Genomic DNA, 24328 nt, shown 5'->3' on the forward strand with positions numbered 1-24328 from the left:
ACCACCCGTGCTCTATGAGATCGAGCATTATCGTCCATCAGTACGAAGACTGGGCTCACAGTACCTCGTAACAACCGCGCATGAGAACCCAAGATCTCCTCACGGTACCTGGCAGCAGTTAAATCTTGCTGATCCACCCGTAAAATTTCATGAAGTGGTGATCGAGTGGTCAACATAATCCCTGTCCACACCATTAGGGACCCTCCTCGATATCGGTCTCTTTCCAAAACGTTTGGGTCCTAAAATCGTGTTCCACGTTCCTCCAGATGCGAATCCACTCATCTGTGAAAGGAACATTGGCCCACCGTTCGACAGTCCAGGTGGGCTGTTGACGGCTCCACTCTAGACGTTCCCTTCTGCGAAGATACGCCAGATGTGAACAGTCAGCAGATCTCCAACAATAAAGGCCACTCTCCTGAAGCCTTCTGTACACCGTTTGCCCCGATACGACACATCCAGGGGATGGTGCGGGGTCTGCAGTACTACCGTTGTGCCCTTACAGCCAAAGAACGGTCCATTCTTTCTGACGGCACACGTGGTCGGGCCTGTCCTCGGTCTCTCTAAACTGTCGCCTCATCCGAGAAACAACAGAATGAATCACGTTATGCCATCGGGCCACATCGTTTTGAGACTCTCTTGCTTCTATTCTTCCTACGGCTCTTCGAAGCAGAGTGTCTATAGGCGTCTTCTCTGTGCCATACTGCACCGTCTGTGACTGTGTACACAGCGAGTGTTGATGTGGGACTACCCTGCAAACACTACCCAGCTTGATAGGTGCCCTAACGTCATTGCTGGCGTCGTTGTCCGTTGATCAGAATGCCATCTTCCGTGCAGAGCACGATCGTATCGACATTCATTGGCAGTTTGTACCATTACATCGTGAATTGGACACAGGACGGGGAAATATCAGTTTGTTGCTTTAACTTTGGACACCAGTGTAGATTTGTGACGAAAGTCAGCCGCAACAGCTTTCAACCTGTGACGAGACAGTCGGTCAGAGCGGAGCAGAAGACACAGAACGGTGTACACTGTGCACAAGGAATCGGAGAGGAGTGGAGCGGCAGTGACGTCACGCCGGCGCTGATTGATGGAGCGCACTTGCCACCTACATGCCGGCCATTAATTACCCGCAAAGATGGCTTCGGCAATTTGCTTTTCAGTTTTTCCCAGCCAGGCAGCCGGCGTCTTGGAGGAGGTGCTTTTTCGCGTCTCGCGCTCTTTGTGCCGGCGTCTGTTCCATTAGCCGCAGACGGGCCGCCACGGCCCCCACAGCCCGTAATTGAAGCGTCGCCGGAATAACAGCAGCGGCCACCACTCCCTACCTCTTCTCCCTCCATACCCCCCCCCCCTCCCCACACCAGTTCCCGCCCTCCCACCAAACCAACGTGCCAACGTGGGCCGTTAATCTAAAGGCGACCTGTTACCCTAGTCACACAGCACCCACATACACTCGCCGACACCGCCCCCGGCTCTCCTCACCACACACACACACACACACACACACACACACACACACACCAAATCGAACCCAGTGCCTAAGAGTGCGCTAGCCGTAGGGCAGTTGCGTTTACCGCAACCGCTTGAGGCGGCAGACTACGAGTATCTGGCCGTACAGCATTCGAGTCTCGTTATTTTTCCCCTCATCTTCCACCGTACACTTGCAAGATGATTCTTCAGTCGCCGTTGAAGGTCGTAGTAGCGGCTCCACTTAGGAAAAAAGTAAACTTAATTCTGCAATGTACAGTAACGAACGATAGTCCTGAGCTCTTATTGACGAATCACTTCTAATATCGAAAGAAATGTATCAGTCTGCAACACAGCACGTACGAAGGGAGGCAACACAAACTTATTCCACCTACACGGACCATAACTGCTCTTTGCTGATGCTCCAAAAGCAATACAAATACAGTAGTTATTATTCTCCGCAGGTATAATTTCACTGCTACACGGCAAAGAATTTATATGCCGCGTGGTCTCGGGCGTCTTGTCTGCGCGGCTCCTCCCGTCGGAGGTTTGAATCCTCCCTCGGGCATGGGTGTGGGTGTCATCCTTAGCGTAAGTTAGTTTAAGTTAGATTAAGTAGTGTGTAAGCTTAGGGGCCGATGGCCTCACCAGTTTGGTCCCATAAGACCTTACCACAAACTAAATTAACAGTATTTATCTAGAAATAAATGTTCATTTCATCACGATTCCTTACTGTACTTCAATCGAAGTTGTCACAAATTTACCACTATTACTATTATTATTATTCTAGCTATTCAGTTTTGGGCAACTGGGAGCCACGTAAAATACCTGATTTATGTCATCATGTTCTTTTCCTTTTTTGTTTTGGCATCCCAGCAATACTTCATTTTGCTCTCGGCTGTTCTCTTCTTTCTTCTGCACACGATGCTCCTCTCTACTTCTGTATTTCCCGCTCAAAAATCTTGGCTTTTGTACCTTTCCCCCGAATTCATGTCTGTTTCTAACAGTCTGTTACCACCATCTCATATACCCCCCTTCTTTACTTCTATAAACAAAGAAATTCGGTGGTTTGGATTTTGGTCAAAGAATTTAAATACTTCTTTATCAGACTCTTGTTATGCATCCTTTTTAAGAGACTAAAAAATCCAATCCTTTGCTTTCTAATTCTATTTATTATATTCTCGATTTTTCACACATCTCCGTATTAAGTCTCAGTTCCTAAAACCCATTTTCATTCTTTAGATTCAAATTTTCGAATTATTCTTCTTTCTTTCTTCTCTAACATATTCAACTGTTTGGCTGTGTTTATGGCGAAGTATTGTGAGACATAAGACCACCTGGTATTATCCACCACATCGTAAAGACTAAACTTACTATTAAACAGATAAGGATTTTTTTAGTGCGCGTGTTCCTTGATAAGTGGAACACTATTTCCATTTTTATGGGTCCATTTATGTTATCTGCTAGTCCAGAGCATTTGGCTGACCATTTTTCGCAATATTCAAAGTGGCACACTTCCTTATCTTCCCCTATTTTAATTCCATATATTTTCGGGGTGTTATCTGGTAACCTATTTTTCGATTTCGTCCGTTCTCGACGTTTCGGTTCCATTCTACAGTATTTTTGGATGATATTTCCCGTGTACTTATAATACTTTCCCTGACATTAGTTAATTTTTAGGCTTTTCATCCCCGTTGATTGCAGTGTCCCATAAATTATTTGTACCACCCCCGCTTTTTCTAGGCCTGCTATGAGCCAGTGATGCCTTGTAGATTTTGACAAGCGTCTTTTTGGGTGTACTCATTTTCTTATGACAACCCACTTTGTGGTCTGACTATTAACGTGAATAACTTTCCGAAAGCTGGGACTCTGAATTGTCCATCTTCATTATGGGAATATAACCACCGTGAGTATTTGTCATTGTTCATTGTTGAACGTCAATAATATGGTTCCGTAGTTCAACCATTTCAAAATTTCACACTGTAATTTGTAGTTCTGAGAGACAAACCTGAAGATGGCGACTTTTGAGTGGCATATAAGTTTGACGGCATTTGTGTGTTCTTTTTATCTACTTTTGAAGTCTCTCCATACGTAGAATGACTTACACGTGGTGGAGCAAATTATTTTGTAAGCTTCACGTCAGTCTTGCTACATCTTCATGTACTAACTGTTACAACTGTTACTTATTTCTGTGCATTGTGTTTAGTACGAAATGAAACATCACTACTGTAATCTGAAAACGTTTGTGATTTTCTGTGCGATTTTTCCGATGGATCGGCTACAAACAGTGGCCGCCTTGTTTGTCCATCTTTCTGTTGTCACTATAGCTAAAAGAAAGAATACGTTCAGGGTCGTTCGAGACGAAAAGGAAAGAGTTTGTTCCGACAGAAAAACAAAGAAACAGTCCAATTTATAGCTCCACCAGTAAAGCCCTTGGAAAAAGTTACAAAACGTGAACGTCACGCAGAATATCCTGGTTATCCTTGACCTCAAGTGATTAATAGAGAACATGGCTTGCCTCAAGACGACGTCGGGAGGACTTTCCACAGTGCACATGCCCAAAACACCACATAAGTACTGTTTATGCTCCCTTCAACAATCTTTCTAATCATTAGTAAGGCATTAAGGTGACAGGAAATTGTTCTTGGCGCACTACAGTTGTAATGTACTACGGATATTGAGTGACTGCAATAACAGGTTAAAGGTGTTTCGAGATTTCTGTTTCCTTATTATACGAAGGTCTAGGAAAATAATTTCAAGTTTGCTTGACTTAGGAGCAGAATTATTCTCCTTTCCATATCCAAGCGTCCATCACTTCTCTATTTTCCACCAAATACTTTTTCAGTCGCTCAAGTGTTCTCAACATTCTAAGGGTCACAGCGCACAATGCGAAATCTTCAGTTTCTCTTTCAGCTAATGCAGCAGGTCATATTCAGCCTTGTCAGCGGAAGTAACAGCAACGTCGTCTGTTCTTTAACAAACGTACGAATGCACCCGAGGACAAACGACATTCTATGCACATGAACGTAACCTTTTATCATCTTTCCAACTACACTTGCCAGTTTTAATGTAACAATGGAACGATATTATTAGGAATCAGAATTCAATAAAAATTTCCTTAATACTGAAAAATTCAGAGATGTGGAACGAAATCCGCTGCTAAAGCAGCAAATAGTCGACAGAGAATACTGTTAGTTGTCCACTGTCACTTTTCGCTCAGTTGTTGGTCGAGTTAAAACAGAAGCCACACTGATAAATAAAGATGGTATCGTGGCCTTGCGATCGCGTACTAATAAACGCTTGGACAGCCCATTAATAATAGCCTTAAACCTACCATAATACGGAAGGTTGGACGGACGGAAGGAAGTGCAACACTGTAACAAGCGTTTAATATGCGCCTCATCGCCAGCTAAAATAATGGTCTGTAGATAACTTTGATCCACTCTGTTGCTGGGAAATACAATAATGGCAATAAAAGTAAAGTCATACATGACACCACTGGCTAGGAGACTCAGGGTGGTTAAGCGGCCGCGTAAATGGAAAGTTTATTTCTTCGCGCATAATGATCCTTTCACCCGCGAAGTGTGACAATCGCGTTTTAAATTTATGTGTCAGATAAGAAAAGGAGGTAAAGGGTGTACCCAGTAGCCAACGTGTAGCTTACTGCTCTCGAACAGCACCGGCTTAACGCCCCTAACGGGCCTACATTCTCCTCCCGTTGGTGGTGGTGGTGAAATACTGACGGTAAAAATTTCTTCCCATGCCACAATTCGAATCGGTTCTTTCCGACTCACGCGCCAATGCACATGCGTGCGTGTAGAAGTTGGTGTACCGAAGCTCGCATATACACTGAAGAGTCAAAGAAATATACACCTGCCTAATATCGTGTAGTGCCCACGCGAGCACGCAGAAGTGCCACGATACGACGTCACATGGACTCGACTAACATCTGAAGCAGTGCTGGACGGAATTGACACCATGAATCGTGCAGAGCAGTCCCATAAATCCGTAAGAGTAAGGGGAGGGTGAAGATCTCCTCTGAACAGCACGTTGCAAGGCATCCCAGATATGCTCAACAATGTTCATGTCTGGGGAGTTTGGTGGCCAGCGGAAGTGTTTGAACTCAGAAGAGTGTTCCTGGAGCCACTCTTTAGCAATTCTGGACGTGTGGGGTGTCCCATTGTACTGCTGGAATACCCCAAGTCCGTCGGAATGAACAATGGCCAGGAATGGATACAGGTGATCAGACATGATTTTTACATATGTGTAACTTGTCAGATTCGTATCTGGACGTGTCAGGGGTACCGTATCACTCCAACTGCACACGCCCCACATCATTATAGAGCCTCCATCGGCTTGAACAGTCCTTCGATTGGTGAGCTTGTCTCCATACCCGTACACGTCCATCCGCTCGAGGCAATTTGAAACGAGGTTCGTCCGACCAGGGAACATGTTTGCTGTTCGCAGATGATGCTGTAATTTACCGTCTAGTAAGGTCATCCGAAGACCAATATCAGTTGCAAAGCCATTTAGAAAAGATTGCTGTATGGTGTGGCAGGTGGCAGTTGACGCTAAAAAACATAAAGTGTGAGGTGATCCACAAGAGTTCCAAAAGAAATCCGTTGGAATTCGATTACTCGATAAATAGTACAATTCTCAAGGCTGTCAATTCAACTAAGTACCTGGGTGTTAAAATTACGAACAACTTCAGTTGGAAAGACCACATAGATCATATTGTGGGGAAGGCGAGCCAAAGGTTGCGTTTCATTGGCAGGACACTTAGAAGATGCAACAAGTCCACTAAAGAGACAGCTTACACTACACTCGTTCGTCCTCTGTTAGAATATTGCTGAGCGGTGTGGGATCTTTACCAGGTGGGATTGACGGAAGACATCGAAAGGGTGCAAAAAAGGGCAGTTCGTTTTGTATTATCACGTAATAGGGGAGAGAGTGTGGCAGATATGATACGCGAGTTGGGATGGAAGTCATTAAAGCAAAGACGTTTTTCGTCGCGGGGAGATCTATTTACGAAATTTCAGTCACCAACTTTCTCTTCCGAATGCGAAAACATTTTGTTGAGCCCAACCTACATAGGTAGGAATGATCATCAAAATAAAATAAGAGAAATCAGAGCTCGAACAGAAAGGTTTAGGTGTTCGTTTTTCCCGCGCGCTGTTCGGGAGTGGAATGGTAGAGAGATAGTATGATTGTGGCTCGATGAACCCTCTGCCAAGCACTTAAATGTGAATTGCTGAGTAGTCATGTAGATGTAGATGTTTCCTGTCATCCACAGTCCAATTTGGGTGCTGACTGGCCCATGCGAGGCGTAAACCTTGGTGTCGTGTTGTCATCAACAGTACACGAGTGGGCCTTCGACTGCGAAAGCCAGTATCGATGGTCTTTCGTTTAATGGTTCGCACGCTGACATTTGTTAATGGCCCAGAATTGAAATCCGCTGCAATTTGCCGAAGGGTTGCACTTCTGTCAAGTTGAAAGATTCTCTTTAGTCGTCATTGCTCATGGTCTTGCAGGATCTTTTTCCAGCTGCAACGATGGTGGAGATTTGATGTTTTATGGGATTCCTGATATTCACGACGCACTCGTGAAACTGTCATACGGGAAAATCCCCACTATATCGCTACATCTGAGATGTGCGCCGACTATAACACCACTTTCAAACTCACTTAAATCTTGATAACTTGTAGCAGCATTAACCGATCTAACAACTGTGCCAGACACTTGTTGTCTTATATAGGCGTTGTCTACCGCAGCGTCATATTCTGTCTGTTTACATATCATGTATTTGAATACGTATGGCTATACCAGTTTCTTTGGCAGTTCAGAGTATTAATGAGCCCTATCTCTGCAGAAGAAGACCACTCGACCCGTCGGAGCTTTGCGGCGACAGCTCGTCGTCTTCAGAGGGCGAGTAGCAGCCACCATTATGCTTGCTAATGTCTTCATCACCGGCGACCGCTAACCTCGTTACTCGCTGCCGACATTCAAAAGAACAAACTTTCGTACATCTTGGGAGGCCAGAGGCCAGAAGACAGAGCGAGGGAAAAGAAAGAGCGGGGCTGTGGGGGAAAAAATGGAGAAGTGGTAAGTGTCGGCGAGGACCTGCCAGTCTGGAGACAGCGGGCGCGACGGTAATCTGATTTGTTACGGCGGGAAACTCAATATAAAATGTAAAGGCCTGACAATTTGGGGGGACTTGCCGAGAGTTTATAATGAAGTGGGCGTGGCGGAGCGAGACGGCGGGAGTTGGCCGGGAGGCGGATGCGGCACCTGTTGCTGCTCGGTTCAACACCCGGCAGCGACAGTACGCGCACGGATGGCGGCCTGGGCCTTCGCTTGTATAACCTGGCACTGCACGTCGATCCAAACGCGGAGCTCTAATGCAGACAGCACTAGGCTGAATTTAAGTTTCGAAGGATCATCTGTAGTATGCATTCTCGACTAATGATGAGTTACTGCAGTGGAGCGTTACAGTTCTTTTAGTGTTTTCCAGCGAAGTGTTCGAAGTTCTCTTTCTTCGCAAAGTTCAAATACGATAGTTTCTCCAGCAGTTGATGTAGAGTAAGACAGAAAAATTGTGACTGGGGCTGCATCACTGGTCGAAGAAAGAAAATACAGACAACGGCCGGCCGGAGTGGCCGAGCGGTTCTAGGCGCTACAGTCTGGAACCGCGTGACCGCTACGGTCGCAGGTTCGAATCCTGCCTCGGGCATGGATATGTGTGATGTCCTTAGGTTAGTTAGGTTTAAGTAGTTCTAAGTCTAGGGGGCCGGCCGAAGTGGCCGTGCGGTTAAAGGCGCTGCAGTCTGGAACCGCAAGACCGCTACGGTCGCAGGTTCGAATCCTGCCTCGGGCATGGATGTTTGTGATGTCCTTAGGTTAGTTAGGTTTAACTAGTTCTAAGTTCTAGGGGACTAATGACCTCAGCAGTTGAGTCCCATAGTGCTCAGAGCCATTTGAACCATAAGTCTAGGGGACTGATGACCTCAGATGTTAAGTCCCTTGCCGTCTGAGAACACAGCATCACCATTGGAGAATAAATGTTTTACACTAGCCTGACATGATCATCCAAAATGGTCACATAATCCTTGGCAGTAATGCGACCATGGAGCCTATGGAATACCACAACTTGGCTGCCCAAATCATAATCGAACCCCTTCCACTTTTTACTCTTGGGTCGTAACCTCAGCCAGAAGATGGAAACAGTGTGAAAAAAGACTCACACGACCAAATGACCTCCTTACATTGCTCCATAGTCCAGGTTTTGTGGCGCCGGCATCACGAAATCCTGTTACGCGTATCTCTACACTCGGTCTGCAGTGCATAGCTCATGGTGTTCCTTCGTATTTTTTGGGTGCTTGTAAGGTTCGCAAGTGTGATAATCAGCTCTGCGGTGACTTTTGCAGCTGCCGTTTTCTTGTTTTTCCTCAGCACGCTCTTCAATGACCGTCTGTCACGATCACTCAACACACACTTTCGTCCGCTTTGTTACTTTACAGATGATGTTATTCCGCTTTCCCTGTACGCGGAATAAATCTTCGAGGTGACGCCTCTTGAAACATTAAACGCTTTGGTTACCGTAGTTAAGGAAGCACTTCCCATACGAGCTTCAACTGTTTGCCCGTGTTCGAACAGCCTTCGTTCCAACACAATGTACAACCGCAGGGATCGCTGTTCTGACCACGGCTGACCCTTGCAACGTACTGTCATCAACAGCACAACCTGCAGGTTTGGCTAGCACCTGCAATTATGTCCAAGCATGCATTTCCCGCGGCGTTTCCATAATGTTTGTCCAGCTCCTGTATGTACATTGTGAACCATAACATAAAATTTCGGAGATTATTCAGGGACTTTTCCTGAGTATTTTGATACGAGGGACCTATGGTCCCTTGCGGCTCGGTACACAGTAATAATGTGCTCGCTATTATGATTCATTCGACTTTGTTCCCAGAATTATCTTTGTTTCTGTGAAAATATTTTCACAACAATCAAAAAGCCTGTAATGTGCAACCTCCAAAAGCGTAGTGACACGAAAGGACGGAGTTATTCGTGAGCGACTATTTACAGATGCAAAGCTACTGTGACTTGGCTGCCGTCGCTGCGGGAACAGCTGAGCATATCGTTGTCGTGGCACTTTTCCATTACGTTTCGTGAACACATTAGCGAGGTGCATATCGGCCAACTCTTCATCGTTACGCTGTGTATGACTGTTAACGTTCAACTATGTCGGAAAAACAAACCCGAGACTGAGTGTTAGCTTGGGAACCAAGGGTACAGCAGGCCCTACTGCTGTCAGCAGCAAGCACCGTGAGTGAATGGGCCAAGTTTGTTTCCAAACAAGACCCTCCGTGCATACCGTCGACATTTTCACTGTTGTGTAGATATTTGCAGTGCAACACCGGTAGAAGGGGTAATTTCTCTGCAACTACCCACGGGTCCCTCATACCAGAATACTCTGAAGATATCACTGGACAGCCTCCGAAATGTCGTCGGTGAAGTTCTGGGTCACCCGCTATATAACGAGTAAGAGATTTTTAACCTCTGTACTTCGGTTTCCAGATTTTTTGTTTCTGATAACGTATTTCAGAGTGAAAGATCCATCTTCACGGCTTTTGTTCAGAAATAGGTATCGCAAATAAAAACCTAGAAAACCGAAATACACAATGTTGACGAACTTTTATTCATAAAAAATACATATCTGTCACTGTTCTTTAGTGCCACATGAAACCCTTATGGAATCATAACATCCATTTTATCTGGCGAACTAACACTGTAATTTAAATTAGCGGATTATGTAGGTACAATATATCCAGACAGTAACTGTTTGAATTTGGTACGATTTACTGCACCACTGACTAGTTTAAGAGCCACTGTTGGCTCATCTTAGATATTCGTATAAGACCATCTTATCATGAAACAGCAGTGACTCGAAAACTAGCCGATGGTACAATAAATAATATCACACTGAAAAAGCGAATGGTTACATTATGTAGCTACGTAATTCGCCGATAATACTTTTTAAAAACTGCATGTACTTGGGTAAAACCATGGAAAATCTAAATCAGAGTAGACCAAATGTGTACTCAGCATTGTTTTGCGTAGCAATTATTAATTGTATCTGTCGATGCCTATTTAGCACTGTGTATCAGCGTGGAAATGTTTCCTATTGTTTTCTTAAGTTATATCGAATAGGTCACTGCCACGCGGGGTAGCCGAGCGGTCTCAGGCGCCTTGCCACGGTCCGCACGGCTCCGCCCCCCCCCTCCCCCCCCCCCCCCCTGGGAGGTTCGAGTCCTCCCCCAGGCATGTGCATGTGTGTGTGTGTGTGTGTGTGTGTGTGTGTGTGTGTGTGTGTTGTCCTTAGCGTATGTTAGATTAAGTAGTGTGTAAGGTAGGAAATGTTGTCCTCAGCAGTTTGGTCCCATAAGATCATACCATAAAGTAAAAACAAAAGGGTCACTGTTACCTGTACTGATAAGAAAACTGTAAAACTGTCTTGTCTGACACTGAAAATATTTGCGAGAAACTGACTGCAGGTGTTTAAGGGAGTGTAACAGAATACAATAAGACCCTTTCTAAAAACGTTGTCTGCCTGTCTGAACACGCTGTCCTCCAAAATTGTTACTCCAGTGGCTCCAGAACATCAGGCTTGAACTCCCTCTTTGGAAACTCCTATCAAAAGCGAAACACGTCCTAACTCTGATCGATAGCGTCGATCTTCAGTATCTATAGCCAGATGACTTTTTTTGTATCTTTGTGTACTTAGTCCTACCTCTGCGGAACCAGAGTGGGCCACCAATCTTCGAAGAAATGTGTGAAAGTCTGAGATTAGGACGCTGTTTCCATAGGAATTTTCTGGAACAGGACACGAGTTGACAGATCTGAATCACAGAAAACGAGCGAAGTGAGAGATCTTGCTTTTTGGGAGAACCGAGTTTCGAACCTCCAATGACCCATTATGAGATGTATTTTCTGTAGTTTCCTTAATAAGTTGGTGGCCACTACTCTAATGGTTCCTTCGACAAGGTCCTTACGTCCCCCACTATTGTCAAACTGAACTGGTGTTCCGTCTCCAACGACCTTTACTTAGAGAGGTCGTTGAAAACCAAAACGCATTTCCCTTTCAAACCAGAAACATCACTGGCCACGAAGGAACTTGCAGGTAGCATAGAGGGACCATCAACGGTAACTGCCAGCTACCCTTGTAGGGTTTCCACGTCACCAGCCTCGTCTAAGACAACGAGAATAGCCCCAGTGTTAGGTTACGCCAATACAAAACACGATAACACAGAACAGAGAGAATGGCATGACACAACTGCAAATATATAAAAAGTCTGTTTTCGGTAGCTTTCTGTATGTCAAGGCATCCAGTTTTCTGTTTAATCACGGTAATTTTGCAACAAGCTTCGGTTATGCTGCAGTAATACGTTGCTTCCTCTAAATGAAGCAAATTTTTATAGTACAGCTCCCAAGATTCCCGATACTTTTCTGCACGGCGTCCTGCTGCTGTATTAGTATCGGCTATATTTATCTTAAAACACCACCTTTTTCCAGAAAGAGAAACCATCGTTCACAGTAGCCACGCACCTCCTCCTGAGGCGGCGACCAATTAAGGACGGCAGACCTCATCCACGGCACTGCAGTTTGCTGGCTTCGGACGCTTGCGGTGGTAATTGCTACTCAAAGGGGCGCTACGCCAGAGAGACCTACATCCTACACGCAGCTTGCGTCTGTACCAACAGCTTCCTGAAGCTGCTCCGCTCTTGTCAACGCAAATCCCTCCACTTGTTTCCAGGAAACGTTTACTGTTGTGCACCTCTGATAACTAAGTGGTATAAAAACAATCAACTCATCCGCACAGAAAGGGGTACTTCAAAGAAATTGTTGAAATATTATTTTTAATCTGTGAATATGAACCCAAAAAAGACAAAATCTTTAATAACGACTTTTTTTACAGCTGATAATTTCACATTTCGAGAGACGTCCACGTAGGTTTTCCAAACTGACCACGGGTTGAGTGAGACTTCGTCTTACAAGAATATCCTAAAGACATAGCTCTTTTGTTTCCTGTGATTAATCTCCCAATTACCAATTCTATCAACGCTGCAGATTAACTTAATTCGTCCTATCGACACAAAGAAAGAACGAGAAAATAGTTGTGCGTTACAACTGTGTTAAACAAAGACTATCTTTCTTAACCGGTGATAAACATGGTTCGTTACCTAAAGCTTTCGCCATGTGTCCTTGTCAATTTTTGTCATACTGCCTGGCGGCTAATCAAACTACTTTGCTGCTATTATGCAGAATTCGCTGACTCATTCTAGTGAAACTTTTCGAAGCATGCTGTTGTGTTTCTAAGAGTGAACAACTTACACGCTGTATCATGTTCGTCAGTTGGCAGGTCCTACATAATCAGTGATTCTGGATAATAACAGCGTCAGAAATTTTTGGATAATTGATCGATTAAGAAAATTAGACGTATGCGAATCCCACTACCCTCACAGACCATCTTCAGATCCAATTATCAGTACACTGTAAAATCCTGTACGTATGTGAAGAAGCCGTATGTTGTGACATAATGAGTGATGCATTTGAGTGTCATTGGTTGAAACCTGTATGCTATGCACATAACAGTGATAGGTACATTTTTAATAGCTTTTTTGCTGATGAAAATCACCGAATTCGTTTTCGACACTCAATCATTTTTCCAACATTTTGTTTTTTCTATATTTTGTACTGTTTCTTTACCCCGTTTATTTTCGCAAATTGTCTTAAATCTACGGTGGATCGTAGTATCGTCCTATTTGCCTGAGTTGCTATAAAAGCAAAGGCTGTGAGGTGTAGTGAATTATGACACACAGTCGCATTCTATGACACAGTGATAACTGGTTTCGGCCTACAGTGAGTTTGACAGCGTATGCCATGAGCGTTTTGTTCACGAAAAGCCGCCCACGACCAATAGAAATGCAGGCCGAAAACGGCTATGATTGTATCACAGAATGTTGTTGCGTGTTATACAAATGTAATTGAATGAAAAGTCACTCACTGACCTCCTTCAACAACATGGTTTTTTCCCCAGAAAGTGCTGTGAGTTGTTGAACAGAGTGCTGAACACTATTTAATCTAGCTAAATAGAACTATATAACTCGTCATAATTCATCTAAAATGCCTTTGTTGCTTAGTTGTCACGTAGATCAACGACTGAAGAACTGATGGAAGTCAGATAGCCAATGTCAGGCAACGTTGTACGCTGCGAAAGCCTCTGCAGAAAACCGACGAAAGAAATCTTTTCGCTTCCGCTTTGGTTGTATGTACTAGTGTCAAAGTTTCAATGTTACATAGTGCTCCGCTGGCAGGTTATTAGTGCCCTGTCTATTGCACCTATTTCCAGAGATGCCTTTAATCATCATTGTTGTACCTAAAAACTAAAAATCCCACGACGCCTATGTTCAAAAATGTTCAAATGTGTGTGAAATCTTATGGGACTTAACTGCTAAGGTCATCAGTCCCTAAGCTTACACACTACTTAACCTAATTTATCCTAAGGGCAAACACACACATCCATGCCCGAGGGAGGACTCGAACCTCCGCCGGGAACAGCCGCACAGTCCATGACTGCAGCGCCTTAGACCGCTCGGCTAATCCCGCGCGGCTCGCTTATGTTCGTGCAACCCCTAAGACACTTCTGATTTCGAGGACACAAAGCCCGAATTGGCCAGAGCTGCTCTTTCCAGACCCAGTTTGAGGGCACTGTTCAGAAAACAGTGGCGTAACGGCAAGAAAACAACAACGGACGCGATGCGGCTGACTGTTTCCGAAATGTACAGTCTGGGCACGCACTGAGGCGTGCCTCTTTAGTCCATCGGCTGATCACGACTTCTGGCGAAGTTTAATTTTCTCGATTACCGCCATCGACACGTTCACAACGTCTTTTCGGAATTTTTATGTACTCGACCATTTTTAAGTGAATCTACGTCTATATCTACATACGTACTCCGCAAGCCAACACACGCTGCATGGTGCAGGGTACCCGGTATTAATACGTATTATACAGTATTCTGCAGTGCCCGGAAATCGGGCGCCCCTGAATATCGGGACATGCCGCAAAAATTGAGACGACTGGCAGCACTAGCCAGAGCTGCGCATAATTTGAGTCTACTGCCAAGTCCTGTTAAAACCCTCGGTTGCCTTACCTCCATCGAGCATTTGGTTTAGTATATGATGTCTTGAAGGCTGAGTGGAATGCATCGAGCTGTCGTAGTTTGCAACAGTCATCAGTATTGAATTCTGTTAGTATGGATGTCCATGACTTGGGAAATCTACAAGTAAATGCCGGACCGCTAAGAACATTTTCATCATTGAGTAAAAGAATATTTTCAGATAGCGAAATTCGAATCTGATCAGACTGTCTAGACAGCGTACAGATAAGAAACGGAACGTACGTTTTAATAAGACACAGGTTGGTAAGGATTATACATTATTATTACAAACAAGCTGAAGAATACTGACTGAATTCGCTGCAACTTACAGCTGTTGAAGTGGATTCTCCACTGTTGGAAGAAATTACGACGAAAGAGAGGAAGTATACGAACGTATATAGCTTATTATGGGAACTGATCGACACAAAACGAAATATAAAAAACTTAAAAATAAGATGCTAACGTCTCAATGACGTAATAATATTATTGGCTTCATAAAGCATACGCCAAAATACGTGTTTTATTCGTTCGAACATTAGCTATTGTGTATTTGCTGTGATTTTAAAAACAGTAGTTTATTTTAATCTAAAATTTACTTACGTGTTACATTTTGTTGGGGATATTAGCGGAGATCTTTTCCATGTTCTCCGGAATTCCGAGACATTAGACGTCATATGGAACTTGAAGACAGTTAAGTTAGTATTCGCATGCGCCGTTCATGAATGGAACAGGGTAGAACATCTTAAGGGACTTTGCAGAATACATACGTACAGGGTCATTCACAAGGGCCGCCGCGTTTCAGAAAACGACTGCGCAAAGACTACAAGCCATGCATAAAATAAACAAGTACCAGTAAACTCCGATTCTGTACAGAATCGGATTTCTACGTATAAAACAGCTTGAAACATGTGATTACTTCACAAATGAGATAATGTGTTAAACATTTGATGGTATGCATGTAAGAGTGAAATAACATACGAAAGGTATGAAATTATCCTCAGAATTTGCTGGAAGTCGCTAAAGTGCACTCATTATCATAGAGTGGATATGTGTAGTGTGCATAATTTGCATTCCGTATCAGGCAGAAGCTAGCTCTTCACGCTCATCTCAATGTTTATGAAATCTTATTACCTTAACTATAGGTGGGACAACGATATAATTTTGCAGGTACATTGAGTTGTATATGTGGATACCGTCCACAAAATTTGTTCAGAAAAGAGGCAGTAGTAGACAAGTGATAACTCGAAACTTCATGCTTGATGCTGCAGTTGTAATGCACGAAGAGAAGAAATGTAGTGACCAATGAACTTTTTTCCTTTAATTATCTGGTGGGAGATGTCAGCGAGAAAAGTTTCTTAAAGATTTTAAATTATCTGTCAAGTTTGTTAGATGTAGTTAAGTACTGTCGGTCTCAAACACCGCATGAATAAAATCCGGGTATTTGCGCTGCCTCAGGATGAACGAGCAGTTTGTAACTGTAATAGTTATGACTTTGTTAAACTTTTAACATAAGATTTTACCTTTTAGTGAATAGGTTATGACGGCGTTTTAAACTGTTAAATCCGTTCAGAAATTAAAGCGAAATACTGATAATCAAATTTCTTCTGTCCCTGGAGGCCGTTAGCGAGGCATCCGGGATATTGTCTAATAATGTGGATGAGTGGATAGAACATCACTAGAAGTATCGATTCATAATTCTCGCCTTGACATAGTTGCTGTAGTGAGGCAGGCACGCCAGACCATGTGGTCCGTATCGCCAAATCTAATTAGTTCACGCCAGCATTTAGACAACCCCACGAATATATTTCGAAAGTACGGGGCCTTAGCGCCTTCCTGGGATAGTGTTAGCGACGTCAATGATCTGTTCGCAAGTGTTGACATTTGTGGCGTTATAAATGCTGACCGTATTGAACACGTGACAAGTGAGTTACGAACTGGGAGAGGTGCTCTGTTCAACGATGTGTGTGGTGTGTTTTGTGCACGTCTCTTAGTTCCCTCGCAGTTATCTTCTGGAAACGCGGACGAGTGTGGGGTACTCACCCTGCTAGTGCACCCAGGAGGGCCCAGTGGCGTAGGGCGCGGCGCCCTGGGGGGCAGCGTGCTGCTGGTGGACGGCGTCGGAGGCGGACATCGCGGCGCCGCCCGCCACCATCGACTGGTGGTGGTGATGGTGGTGGTGCTGGCTGAAGTTGAAGTCGAGGCTGCCGTCCATGCTGAGCTCGTGCTTGATCACCTCGTCGACGTTGCAGTCGAAGCCGCCGTGTAGCGTCTCGATGTTGAGGTTGAGGTCGTCGAGCAGCGTCGAGTTGTTGAGGGCGCCCATGAGCTGCCCCATCATGGTGGACGGCCCGCTAGGCTGGGGGGCGGGCTGCGGCGGGGGCGGCGCCGGCGGCGACTCGGGCTCGTAAGACGGCGACAGGCGGCACGCGCCGTACGGCCCGGCGCCGGCAGCCGCCGCCCCCAGGTAGGGCGGCGGCGGTGGGGGCGGCGGCTGGTAGGGGGGCGGCGCGTGCTGGTACAGGAAGGGCTGCCCCTGCGCCTGCGCCGTCTCGTGGTGCAGCTTCATGCTCTCGGCCAGGTTGCCCGCCAGCTGTTCCAGGCCGTACTGGGGGGGCGGTTGCGGGGGCGGCTGCTGCTGCGACTGCGGGGGCGGCGGCTGCTGCTGCGGTGGCTGAGGGCCCCACTCGTGCTCCATGCCGAGCACGGAGGGGATGGGCGACAGCCGGCCGCCGCACGAGGAGGCGTTGCTGGAGGCGCGCGGCCGGAAGTCGGGGCTCAGCTGGAAGCCGGCGTGCAGCGGAGAGTCGGGGAACAGGTCGAGGCCCTCCGACACCGAGCTGGAGGGCGAGGGCGTCGCGTCCGCCGCCGCCAGGCCGTTCCGCAGCGCCTCCACCTGCGAACACCGGCCGCCGCTCCAGCCTCACGCTGCAAAACTGAGGTCTCACAGAATACAAACGACTAATCGGAGGTCGGTCGACAGGGCTAGTAGGTGTTGCACTGATGATGCTGCTGTCTACAGTAAAGTATCGTATTAGTCAGGCCAGTGGCCGCTCTGTGGCGTTGCCCAGAAGTGGTACCGAGCGGTCACGTGACCATCGCTGGCAGTGTGAGCGCCAGTAGGTTGCACCCAGCCACCGCAGAAAGTCAGCTCGACGTCGAGACGTGGCAGAAAGCCCGAAAGAAGATAGCATTCAGGGCGCGCCGTAAGTCACTCCGCGAAGAAAGTGGCCCAATTAGTTCGTGTACGAAAGCGGACTGTGGAACGTGTGTGGTGTACCACTCGCAGCGTAAGGACAGTGCTCGTAAAAAGATCCTAACCGGCAGAAACCAGGGGATCATGCGTCCTCAGTTTTGTCGCACACAGGAATTATGTTGTCAGTGAAAGCAGCTTCGTCTCAAACAGTTTAAAGCAAACATTACTAAAGAAATTTCAGGCAATGGACAGTTGAAGTCCTGTGTCTCAGAAAACGACATTACTCACGAGTGCGCATATAAAGCTCGACGTATTAAATTGGGCAAAGAACCCCCAAACTGCATAGCAACGGACTGTAGGTGTATGATGTGGTTTGAAGAGTTACGATTTTGCCTCTTTTGTACTGACAAAGGGTCAACTGGATTGACACCCACTGAGGCATTTAACCCACAGTGTGTGGAAGGAGTACTGCAGACCATGCTTTCTGTGTGTTTTTCCTATTCACGGTGACCGACTGTTGCCCGTAACTCTACAGCTTCTTGGCGAGTATGCCGTGGACACTTCAATGTAAGAATGGCCGTGTTCACAGGACTGCACGCACACATGCCTCTCCTGACGAACATTCGAGGAGTCTGTGACACTTGTATTGGTCCGCTAAATCACCCGGTCTTAATCCTATACAAAATCTCTCAGACTGTTTGCAACAGATGATGATAGATGAGCAAACCGATCCAGGGACGGACACGACTAGCTTTTCGCCCGCTGGTGCTAAAACAGTAAGCGTACAACACAGAACAAGGCAATGGCAACACGCAACTACGCCCTGTGCAGTGGCCTACACGCATCTCCTCCTAGTCCTCTATCGGCCGTCGGCTGATTCAGAGATTCCACGGGCTCCAAAAGCGCTTCACGGATATATTTAACATTCACACCTTTGAGTCACTCTTAATCGGGAACAGTATGTTGGCATTTGCACTGGCCAGTTCCTGTTCGCGGTAACAGTCCTTCTCTAGACGGTGTTGGTTCCTATCATCAAGAACTTCTTTCTACCGGATGTTGAAAATCACTACTCACTGTAGAAAATCAAAATCTCTTTAGGCCAGCTAGCCGTTTCCCTACACGTCCCATTTAAGAGGATTGGAGGATTATAAACTCCAACCTCCCCCCTAGCAGCAGGGCACAGGACGACCATGTACATCTACATTTGTAGTCCGCTCAATGGCGGAGCGTAGTTACTGTGTCACTGACTCTTCCCTCTCGTGTTCTAATCGAATGTGTGAGCTCCTTTTTACCTTGACGGTCTTCTCGCGATGTATAAGTAGAGTATATATTGGTTGACATTTCTAGAGACATACGCTTTCGGAATTTTAATAGTAAACCAAACAGAGATGCAGAAGGCCTCTCTCGTACCGTCTGCCGCTAGAATTGGCTACAGTTGGCTTCACGTTTACAAAATAAGCCTGTAACGAAACCTGCTGATCTGTTTTGCATCTTCTGTATTTCTTCTACCTCCTATCTAGTACGGCTCCCAAACTCATGAGCAATATTCATGTATTGGTCGGATCTCGGGCTTGGTACCTACCTCCTTTGTTGACGGGCTACATTTTCTGAGGGCCCTTCCAATGAACCTCTGGCTTCTGTCTTACCTGCGATTACTTTTATGTGGTTGTCCACTTCAAATCGCTCCTTACGTGTACTCCTAAATATTTTGCAGACGTAACTGCTTGCGGTCACTGCATCGTGTAATGATAAAGTAAAGTGTCTTTCTGTCTGTCTACTAACAATATGTTGCATTTGTTTATGGTGAGAGTCAGTTGCCACTTCGTGCACCAAGAGTCGATCTTCTGCAGGTGTGTCTGCATTGCGATACAATTTCCAAGCGCTGTGGTCTTCTCTGCATACAACAGCATCATCATCAACAAGCCTCATGTTGCTTCCGATGTCTTGTATATATTGTGAAAAGTAACGCTCTTATAACACTCCCTTGGGGTAAACCGGAAGCTTTACAACTGAAGACTTGTGTCCGTTAAGAATCACAAGCTTTGTTCTGTTTGTTGGGAAATCTTCAATCCAATCACACAGCAGGTCACATGTGACTGAATTGGAAAGGTGTAGCCAGGAAGCTGTATTTTACAGCTCTTCGAAAGTCTAGAACCACCGAAACCGTCCGCAGTGCGAGGGACATTCAGTGATTAGAGAGACAAACTGGCATAGAAAATAACCGTGTATTTTTAGAAAATGAGATTTTCACTACTTCTGAACATAATCCCCACCAACATTATCTAGGCGCTGCAGTCCGGAACCGCGGGACTGCTACGGTCGCAGGTTCGAATCCTGCCTCGGGCATGGATGTGTGTGGTGTCCTTAGGTTAGTTAGGTTTAAGTAGTTCTAAGTTCTAGGGGACTGATGACCTAAGATGTTAAGTCCCATAGTGCTCAGAACCATTTTTGGACCAATATTATCACGCATGTTCCAACGATCTTTGACCTCTTGGTTGTTGCTGAATTTTTTTTCCACGTACTGCCTCCTCTAGTGGACCGAAAAAATGAAAATCCGAAAGAGCCGAATCTGGGCTGTAGGGAGGATCAGGTAGTGTCTCCGAAATCATTTTGTCAATGTTTTCTTGGGTCAGCTGGGCGGTGGGAGAGCGAACATCTTGATGCAGCAACATCGCGCCTTTCTTTGAGATCCTCCACGTTTTTCTCTCACTGCTGGCTTTACTCTGCGCATCAGCATGTCTGAGTAGTAGGCACTGTTTGACGTACGCTGATCTTCCAAATTTTTAGGGAAGAAGACACAATGTGCATCCCCCCAGAAGACGCTTAAAATAACTCATCCCACTGACTCTGTGTCCGGAATTTCTTTCGGACAGCTGAGCTTGTGTGCTTCTTTTCCGTGCTTCGTCTTCTGGACACTGGTTCAAAATGATGAACCCAAGTTTCATCAGACCTTGAAGTCTTGTTTATGAAGGAGTCACCTTCCCTTTTATAGCATCCTAAGAAGCCTCTGCATTTTTAGTCTTCTTTTTCTGTGTGTCGCGTTAAGTCTCTCTCCGCACCTTGCACTTTTTTTTCTGTACTTCGTCTTGTTACTGATGACATTACGAACTGTGCCAACATTTACCTCTCAGCTATTCTTGAAATACGTTCAACTGTATTGCGTCGGTTCTCACGAATAATGGCGTTAATACGAGTTTCAAGCGAAGGAGCTGGAACACCAACTGGCCGGCCAGGACGTTTCTCACTGAGGTTCGACGGTTTTGAAGTATTCTACTCAGTTATAAGAGTTCCCGCAGTTCATGCAACTTTCGCGTACCATCATTCGAGAAGAGATTTTAGCCGGTTTTTCATCTTCAGAAAGCATAAAAAAGGATCACTGAGCGTTTTTCAAGTAACGTGGAAATTTCAATCAGATACGCCATCGTCGATGCAATATTGAGGTTGTAAACAAAACAATTTTTGAAACTTCCTGGTAGATTAAAACTATGTGCCAGATCGAGATACGAACTCGGCACCTTTGCCTTTCGCGGGCGAGTGTTCTACCAACTGAGCACGACTCACGACCCGTCCTCACAGCTTCAACTCTGCCAGTACCTCGTCTCCTACCTTCCAAACTTCACAGATACTCTTCTGCGATACTTCCAGAATTTACACTCCTGGAAGAAAGGATGATGAGGAGACATGACTTTGCCACAGCCTGGGGTACGTTTCCAGAATGAGATTTTCACTCTGCAGGGCACACTCTGCTACAGAGTGAAAATTTCATTCTGAAAATAGTTTTTATCCGTCAGCTGTTGTCAGCTCATACCAGTGAAGCCAAGCTCAAGCGATGCAAGTGCGAAACTTCTCCTCCACACTGTTTCATTTCTATATCAGTTTGTCTCTCTAACAGTCGAATGTCCCTCCCGCGTGAAGAGCTCGTGGTTAACACCTGCGATCCTGAGCGCCTCCATCAGTCACGCCTCTAGCACTGCGAGCGGCGCCAGACAGACAGAAACAGCGGGACACGCACCTTCTTCTTGACGCGGCCCCGTCGCTTCTCGAACTTGGAGGTCTCCATGGAGGTGGCGCGTCGGCGCGCGCTCTTGCCGGGCTTCGCGTCCGGGTTGATCATCCACCAGCTCGACTTGCCGGTGCCCTCGTTCTGCACGCGCATGAACCGATTGTGCAGCGACAGGTTGTGCCGGATCGAGTTCTGCGGGCAGACAGAAAACAACACTCAGTATACGAAACAACACGCGCACACAAGCAGAGCGAGGAAATTGTGTACCATCACTCACTGTTTAACGTCATATGGCAAATGTTCATTGTATTTAACGGCAGGTTACAGTTGTGCGACGCGTTAAACAATAGGCAAGACTTGTGTGTCGCACTGGAATAGACAAGATATTAATGTACAGGGTGACAATTAGTGAACTACATGAAATAAAATCGTCATAACTTCTGAATGGTATGTGTTAGGCTGTGGGGCGTGATGGGAATTAGTATGGTTTGGTTTAGCGACGAAGTACCCTTCCATTTGGATAGTTCATCAATAAGCAAAGTTGGCGCATTTGGGGGACTGAGAACGCTTATTTCGCGATCGAGAAATCTCTTCACTCTCAACGGGTGACCGTATCATGTGCAATGTCCAGTCACGGAATAAACGGTACGATATTCCTTGATGGCACGCTAACTGCCGAACGGTACGTGAAGGTTCTGAAAGATGATTACATCCTCATTATCGAATGTGAATCTGATTTCGACAAGATGTGGTTCATGCAAGACAGAGCGCGACCCCGTCAAAGCAGGAGAGTGAGGTCCTGGAGGAACACTTTGGAGACTGCATACTGGCGTTGGCGTACCCAGAGGCCACTGGCATGGGCCTTGATTGGCCGCCATATTCTCTGGATCTGAACATATGCGACTCCTTTTCGTCGGACTATATTAAGAAAAGGGTGTGCGGCAATAACTACAAAACCATTGCTGAGCTGAAAACAGCCATTCAGGAGGTCATCGACATTAGCGATGCTCCGATACTTCAGCGGGTCACACAGAATGTAAATATTAGTCTGCGCCAAATCATCGCCAATGATGGCAGGCATATCGAACTTGTCGTAAACTGAATCCGAATATCTGGAGTGACATTTACATGTTGAATGAAGTGTGTGAACGCCGTAGTTGGTAACTAATTTACGTTTTTTCCATATAGCTCAATAATTGTCACCCTGTAGATCAAAGAGCTCTAATATTTCTTTGTACAGATTGCAAATGAAAGGCCGACAGCAAGTCATTATGCGCGAGATGAGTTTGTATTTATAGCAACTGCTAGCAACAGGACGTTCTACTGTATTATTTGACACTCGATATCACCTGAAAATACAAGTAACCTGGTGTGACGTATGTCGAAGTGTGAAAAGGTTTGACAGTAACAGCCGGAACATGTGAGAAATCAAAGCCAAGGAAGGCTGACACCGCATCGCTATTTCCTCGCGGTCTGCCTACGGAGCACTCCCAGATTATCAAAATATCCAGGAATCTACACAGCAATTTGTATTAATGATAAGAACCACCACGGCTGTGTTAATAAACATTTGTTGTCACGATTGGTTTCTTTCGTCAGATCATCTTCAAGTTGCCGAGTTGTCCGAATATCATGATTTAAGAGTCTATTTGTCTTACGTAACGTTAACAAGACCTCTTAAATCATGGCACTGGTACAACTCGACAACTTGGTGATGTTCTAACAAACAAAACAGATCGTTACACGATGAACGTGTATCAGGACAGCTGTAGTGGTCCTCTTTAATGATCAATATTATTGTCAGTCAGCTGTGGAGCTCGAAATGATCAAGATTGCAGAGGAAGTATTTCATCTTTTAATTTTGTGTACGTTTCGGGCCTTTCTTTGAACTTCACTCTTATCATCAAAGAATTAACAAATAATTCTCTCTGATAGGTGACGGCTTCTTACACAACAAAAGTCTCATCCACTTTCGTTACGTTTCATTGCAAACATTAGTAACTACCATATTATTGGACCACTAATCTCTACATATGGCAAAAACTCGACCGAATAGTAGCGGCTCCGGTCAAAGAAAACCATCATAACGACCGGGAGATCGGTGTGCTGACCACACGCCCTCCTATCCGCATCCTCACTGAGGATGACACGGCGGTCGGATGGTCCTGATGGGCCACTTGTGGCCTGAAGACGGAGTTCTGCTCTAATCTCTACATATCGAATAGTATTACCAAAAATACACTGTCGTCCAGAAATGTTGCTTCAGTATTTCTGTATTTAAAGGAGCTAAGTATTGAAATATGCTTCCCCATTTGCTTTCCATCACTTGAAGATAATGTACTTTCAATACCATGAACAGTTTCTGAAATATTAAGGATGTTCGTGTTGCGGGACGTCAGCGCCTGATCAATATTTCTCGCTGCTGTAATTACGACACACTACTAAACGAGT

The 24328-nt window shown here is 45.6% G+C and overlaps 1 protein-coding gene across 1 annotated transcript in view; it reads right to left on the reverse strand.

Moving 5' to 3' along the window:
* The window catches only part of LOC124777581 (forkhead box protein O-like), a 668269-nt gene that overhangs the window by 105323 nt on the left and 538618 nt on the right, over nt 1-24328 (reverse strand). The window contains exons 2-3 of the mRNA XM_047253040.1: nt 21887-22069; nt 16722-17574 (exon numbers count right to left, since the gene is read on the reverse strand). Coding sequence (XP_047108996.1) covers nt 16726-17574; nt 21887-22069 — 1032 coding nt within the window. The 3' untranslated portion in view covers nt 16722-16725. The remainder of the gene's footprint in view (nt 1-16721; nt 17575-21886; nt 22070-24328) is intronic.

This window comes from Schistocerca piceifrons, chromosome 1 (assembly GCF_021461385.2).
Source record: "Schistocerca piceifrons isolate TAMUIC-IGC-003096 chromosome 1, iqSchPice1.1, whole genome shotgun sequence".
NCBI lineage: Eukaryota > Metazoa > Arthropoda > Insecta > Orthoptera > Acrididae > Schistocerca > Schistocerca piceifrons.